Consider the following 7200-nt stretch of genomic DNA (forward strand, 5'->3'; position numbering starts at 1 on the left):
TGATCCCTATCCACATATGAACCCAAGTTATGTTCAACAAAGTCTAAATCAATTCCATTCTCCGAGCCCTCTACCACACTTCCAACCCATCAACCTCAATATGATGTTATTTCCACATCCATTGCTGCATCTCTCAAACTAAAGCTCTGATGGCAATTCTGAAAGCACCAAGAGCTCCAAAGAGCGTTTAAAACACTGTGCAGCTGACAAGCCCTCCTCTTGTGAATCCATCTCTCACTAAGATGGAGAAGAAATCTGTTGTCCTTGTCATGTTGTGCACGATCACATTCAGCTGCAAGATATGCAACCACTGTAGTAGAGAACCAATGCTCTCTCTCTCTCTCTCTCTCGACCTCTCGACCTCTCGACCTCCCCCAAAAATCCAACTACACATGGATACACTGTTCACTCCAGTCCTTCAATGATGACAATACCACACAAAGAGTCCTCAATCAGCAACCTTGCAAACCCTGACTTTGTTATGAGTAACTGCAAGGTGTCAAACAGCAAAAGAAGCACAAACAACACCCTCACATAGTCTGGCTTACAATACACCCTAATTGGTATGAATGGAGCCCTCTACCAATTTGCTGTGCAATATCTATAGCTTGTTCCGACTTTATTATAAACACTGCTAAGCAGACTTGCTTAGTTACAGCAGGCATAAGAGACTAAAACGACATTATCATCCACCATGTTCCACTGGACATGACACCTTTCACAATGAGTTCACTAATTTTGTCTCTCCTTAGGTATCAACTTGGAAACAAGAGTGTTCCATTCCATGTGGTCAAACTGCATGCTCAGAGTGCAGCAGCACATCTGCATGGAAACCTGGCTATGTAACACCCTTGCTGAGGATAAAATTACACATCAAGACAGAAAAGGTGTACCTAAGTACAAGCTCTCCTTTTCTTCATGACAGTATAATACAGCAAAGCTGGCTTACAATTCAATAGACAAGGTGGTGAAAAAATGTGAATGTAGAACAAAATGTGGCTTGGGATATCTGAGGATAAACGTTGAGGGAAAGATGATACTCTGCAAGTTTTCTTATTTTTTAGGCTTAGGCATGAAATTAATTGAATCGGGTCACTGCATGGGGTGGTGACGTCGGGGTAAAAATGCCTCCTGGTAGATAAGTTGCCGGATGTCCTCCTCTGACATGGGCTGTTGCTCCATCTCAAATATGAATGGAGTTGGGCAGACAGGCTCATCTGTCACATCATGCATACTTGATAAATATGGGTGAGCCAAAGCTTCTTCCGCTGCGTAAAAAAATAGTAAAATGTCAATTCCAATAGGAGACACTACTAGTTTACTAAGTATAATACGTGGAAAATCATGCAACCCTTGAACAAAGTCATTAACAAGCAGGCCCTTGCTTCTAAATAATAAAAAAACATTGAGTTGTATCATATTGAAGTTCCATCACCATAAGTGCTTTTATACCACACAACTCGCCTGCAAGCTTTGAAAATGTGAGTGAACAGACTGGCATTGAACTTACTTGGAGTTGGGTAGTCTCACAACAGCATTTATACCCCATAACTTACTAGAGAGTCTTGAAAGCTATTGACGGCAATTTACATCTGAGAGGACAGAACCACATGGGGGACCCATCTAAATGGAGTCTAGAGATACGGCCATTTGTAAGGATTCTATGTACAAGAGAACGCCATCCACCAGCTTGATTTGAAAACCTGAACTCAGAAATGACACGCCTCTATGTGCATGTTACACTCTCAGAAAGCCAACTCTACAGAAGCAACATGTACGCTCAAGCTCTAAGTCCTTAAAGCAAACATTCAGTCCTCCCCAGAACAGACATGCCCTAGTACTTTCAAGTTTCAACAGCACATGTTGAAGTTCTTCAACTTTTCAGTATTTTCATTTTGCAGACAGACTTAATCCCTGCAAGTACAGTCGAAGTTCAAAAAAGAAAGCAAGAGCTAACCGTCTCAATTTTGACATCAACATGGAAAGTTTAACTGAAAATATAAGTTTCAAACTTTCAAATCAGGGCAGTCTTATCAACAATCAATTGCTGCATACTAAATACATGATGATATTAATGGATGCTTGGAATAAAGAGAGAACATTAAAAGAAGGATCACAACTAAATGCAATTGTTTACATGCTGCACACAAACAGAATCTTATATGAGCCACCAGACTGCAGCCCACTCCTTTGAGCAGGTAGATACTGTGAAAGTCAGGCAAGTATTGAAGAAAAGGTAAAGCTTACAGGGGCTTATATGTCCTTGGCTACTCGTAGCTTTAACCTAATTTCAATTGCTGCATACTAAATACATGATGATATTAATGGATGCTCGGAATAAAGGGAGAACATTAAAAGAAGGAACACAACTAAATGCAATTGTTTACATGCTGCACACAAACAGAATCTTACATGAGCCATCAGACTGCAGCCCACTCCTTTGAGCAGGTAGATACTGTGAAAGTCAGGCAAATATTGAAGAAAAGGTAAAGCTTACAGGGGCTTATATGTCCTTGACTATTCATAGCTTTAACCTAATTTCAACAATGACCACTTACGTTCAAAGAAACAAGACTGTCTATACCTGTGATTCTCTTCGCAGGATCATATGCAAGCATTTTCTCAATGAGATCAATTGCAACTGCAGGAACATGGGGATATTTCTCAGCCAAGGGTTGCTTGGGAAATCTCGGTAGTTGTTGCAGATATCTTATTGCATTCTCACTAGTCACATAGCCCAAGTCGGTGATTGAAGGGAAACCCATCAGCTGTATATGCACAGGACAGGACACATCATAAGCATGTCAATAATCTTCCCCCCAACATCACAGGCCACCTACTATACAAACATAAGTAAATGTCATCTAGATTACCGCCTACGTAAACAGGATAACCTTGTGACTAGTCTGCAAATGAACTTATGCCTCTAGACAATATAAGGCCAGATTCACCAACTGCTGACACATGACTATTGCACAAAGATTTCTAGCATTTAACACTTTTTATTGAAGCCCCTGTGATTTGGTAAGGCACACAAACTAACAGTCCACATATCTCAACATTAAAAAAACCTAAAAATAACTCAGTGCCTGTTAATACAGCACTAATCATCAGAAAACTCAACAACGTGTTAAAAGTTGTTGTGGCATATCCCTTTCCAAGAGTTGTTGTGGCATATCCCTTTCCCAATTTCCACTTGCTAGTTGAGGATCTGCTTTATATTAGGTTTGTCACAAAACATATCTAGTAAGCTTAAACTGCTCTGTACATTACACTTATAAAGCAAGAGACTCCACATCAAACCCAGGTAGCCTTCTCAGAAAGTGAAAAACATGATAGACACAGAAAAACAAGGTTCCTGCTGAGATGAACTGAACGCTTTCAGGATTCAAGACTATTACAAAATACCATAAAAACGGTCTGCTAGAAATGAAGAATCAAGCAAACATTTCAAAGGGCCCTTTTAAAGCCACTGGCAATCTTACTGATCACATCAAGAGTCGTAAAAGTTATTGAACATCACATTGAGACTTATCTCATGATCATTAAGCTAGTTGATCATCACATGTTCAAAATTTTCCACTACAATAAATGCAGATTACTCAATAGCTAAAATTGATGTAATAGGTACCTCCGTAATAGAACGAAATTGATGAACGTAATCCCTTCCAGGAAACAGAGGATCTCTATTGTACAGTTCCATAAGAATGCAACCCACAGACCACATGTCAACTGCTGCACTGTACCCTCTTGCATTGAGAAGTAGCTCTGGAGGCCTATACCATCTTGTCACTACATACTCTGTCATCAAATCTGTTTCTGAGAACGTTCTTGCAAGCCCAAAATCGGCGATTTTCAGGTCACAATCCTCGTTTACAAGTAGATTGCTGGGCTTCAGGTCACGATGCAGGACATTTGCTGAATGTATGTACTTCAGACCACGAAGCAGTTGATACAAAAAGTACTGATATAGAAAAAAGTTTATGTCATAACCTGTAACTTGAAAGCCCAGGTTCAAAGCCCCATGAATTTCACCTTCATTCATCTAAACACCAAAGCAATTGTTCTAGCACCTGACTAACAATTATCTAATCAACTACATGGCATAGATAAGGCTATATCTTCCTGATCTACCTGGTAATGTTCTTCAGTAAGGTCCGTACTAGCTTTGATGATGTGGTGAAGGTCAGTATCCATGAGCTCGGTAACGATGTATACATCACTAAAATTAGCTCTTTGGGGAGGAGGGATCACCTCCCTGAGAGCAAGAATCTGTACAGAAAAATATCAATAGTTTCAATAAAAAGTGAATCAGTGAAAAACAATCCATCCCAAATATCCAAGGGTGAAATGGCTTACATTTTCATGATCCATGTGACCAAGAATCTTAATTTCTCGCAGAGTTCGCTTAGCAACAATCATGTTGTCAAAGGCATTGGGTATCTTTTTTATTGCAACCTCCTCATTCGTCTCAACATTGAAAGCAGAACTGCACGTTGTTGTAATGACAATCCAAACTTACTACTGAGCAACAACACGAGGAAAAGCATATAGTCTAAATGCTTTATCCAATGATGGGCATATGACTTCACTCGTATGAGGCAGAAACAGTGATTAGAAATCAACTCAAACACAACAGTAGATGCCATCCAAACAGGCTCTAATACATTACTTGCCACAATTATCCAGGTAACATTCTGGAATGACTGCCCTATAGATTGTACCCAGGGAGAATTTAAAGCAAGAAGGTGTTAGCTTTCAGCTGATGTGTCAATTTATTCTGTTCCCAAAAATTGAAGGTCTAGCTTTCTTGCCTTTCAAAAATGCATTACATAAGCCAGACAGAACAAGCCTGAGTGAGACAACAGAATGCATACCAGACAATCCCATATGCTCCACGACTGATCGGTTTTATAGGTGGTCGATATTTGGCAGTGACATCAAAAAGATTTCCACAGATGTTATACTGGAGAAATTTGCCACCACACGTAAAGACTCCTGAGATACCACCTTCCACTTGAGGAGGTAAGGCACTCCCTTCCGGTGCATAAGATGGAAGATGCTCATTTTCAGGCATGCTTTTCCAATGAGTTTCTCTGATGTGCCTGCCCAAGACACTGTCAAGCTTTTTGTGTTCTGCCTCTTCGAAAGGATGGATGTATGATCAGATATACACTTGATTGATCAAAAGATTATGACTAGCTATGTGTAGGAGATATTTGTGTATGATCTGAAAACTATGATGACTGCATATGACCCTTGAGAAGGCAACATTATAATGTCTGGCATGGACTTCTCAAAAAGAAACTGTAAGGTACCACATCCATCTTCATTGACTGTACAAAGCAAGTGCTATGTGTGGCTAATGCCACTTCCTCCGGCTGACTGTAGCTATCTGATTGAATATATACCTTTAGTCCACCAAGCATTTGCATTAGATAAGAATCTTATATGCAGCTGCCTTTGTGAAAACACATCCTGAAAGAGGGAATTGGGAGAAGCCCTGTGGTGACTGTCTGCGGCCTTGTCAGTTAAGTTGTTGATCTGAGCAACTGCAATCTTCTTATCTGACAAAAAGTTGCTGATCTGAGAAACTGCAAGTCCTTATGGCACGAAAAAGATGTTGATCTGAGCAACAGCGATTCCTTATATCACAAAAAAATATATCCAGCAGTTCTGCGAAACAAAGAAAAAAGCCGTGTTCTTCACTTCTGTCGAAGTGATCTTGTTTTATCAGTTGGGTCTGACAGCAGAGGATGATTGATCATGAAGATAGAAGACCCAGAGGAGTAAAAAACTTTGCATCAGAACCTGGAAAGCAATTCCCTTTCTTTCAGTAATAAATAAAAGATTTTATCAGTTGGGTCTGACAGCAGAGGATGATTGATCATGAAGATAGAAGACCCAGAAGAGTAAAAAACTTTGCATCAGAACCTGGAAAGCAATCCCATTTCTTTCAGTAATAAATAAAAGATGTGCATGTGGCACTTAAGTAATCTCCCAAAATCTGCAGACAACAGAGGAAGATTTGTCGAGGAGGGAGGAGCACAGCAGTCATTGTAAAGGCCATCATCCTGATCAGGAGAGAAGAATGGGCAGGAGAATCTTTTGAAACCTCTGGTATCATGTATGGTGTAGAGAGAGAGAAAGAGAGAGAGAGAGAGAGAGAGAGCATGAAGAAGAGGGAGATCTACTTTGATGTGTGTGTATTTTTCATCTTCAAGTCCAGTTTATACTAGGGTAGTAGTAGGCCTACCTGGAGGATGGAGGGTCTTGGTCCAAGTCCAAGAGAACGTGCCTGGAAAAAGGCCCAATGCTCATGCCTTATGTCCAAAGTCCAAGAGAACGTGCTTAGAACAAGAGTTGGTGGACTCCTACGGTCCTCCACACTACTCCCTCCATCAAAAAAGCTCTTGTAAGAGGAGACTCTAGAACGTGAACCTTGCCCAAACCCGTGTAGGTTTAGGATAAGGAGTCCAATTGAGGAACAAATACGCTACGAATGTGTCTAGTCCGAGTCCAATTGAGGAACGAATAAGCTACGAATGTGTCTAGTATGCAACGCTCTAGTAATCAAGGATGCCAAGCAAAAGCCACTGGAGAAAATATGAAGGGACAAAAGCTTTATGTGCAAGGGTGAAAAAAATTTACGTGCTAACACCAATACGAGAACTTATGCCAAGAAGAATGAGAAGCAACCATGTTAATTGTTTCAAAACATTATAGCAAGCCAACTATTCAACGATGTGGTTGCCACTGCTTTCTTTAAAGGCCCCACCAATGCTAAGGATATTTTCATTGTTAGGGTTCATCCACAATTTTGGCCCCTTTACCTTAAGCGGTGTCAACCCCCGTGCGTGCGTGCGTGCGTGCGTGTGTGTGTGTGTGTGTTACAACAAAGCAATGTCCAAGTTCAAAAATATTAATATTCGTTACAAAACCAACTGATATGAAATTCTTCATGAATGGGTACATTTGAACAAAACTGTGCATTACAAGGGAAGGGACCAATGAGATACATAAACTTAATTGAAACTAGAGTTGAGAGAACCAAGTAAATAGCCAAATATGGAGAGGTTGCACTTGTTACCTACAAATCAGCCAAGTAGATGATTTGTAAGGACTAATCAAAGCAAAATCTATGTTCCATGTGTTAAAAACACAACTTGGTTATCATCCCTTTCACCATATCCAACAATA

At 40.3% G+C, this 7200-nt stretch overlaps 1 protein-coding gene across 1 annotated transcript; it reads right to left on the reverse strand.

The window, feature by feature from the left end:
* Positions 1-951: 951 nt before the first annotated feature.
* LOC148041449 (mitogen-activated protein kinase 3-like) lies at positions 952-6215 on the reverse strand. Its single transcript, XM_087679692.1, has 6 exons — positions 4878-6215; positions 4360-4489; positions 4135-4272; positions 3632-3964; positions 2585-2768; positions 952-1268 (listed from the first exon to the last, which is right to left on the reverse strand). The coding sequence occupies exons 1-6, from the start codon at positions 5075-5077 to the stop codon at positions 1093-1095; spliced, it is 1161 nt and encodes a 386-aa protein (XP_087535818.1). The 5' UTR covers positions 5078-6215; the 3' UTR covers positions 952-1092.
* Between the last annotated feature and the right edge of the window lie 985 nt (positions 6216-7200).

This window comes from Lygodium microphyllum, chromosome 1 (genome assembly GCF_053477565.2).
Source record: "Lygodium microphyllum isolate KBCC chromosome 1, Lygodium_microphyllum_v1.1.10, whole genome shotgun sequence".
Taxonomy (NCBI): Eukaryota; Viridiplantae; Streptophyta; class Polypodiopsida; order Schizaeales; family Lygodiaceae; genus Lygodium; species Lygodium microphyllum.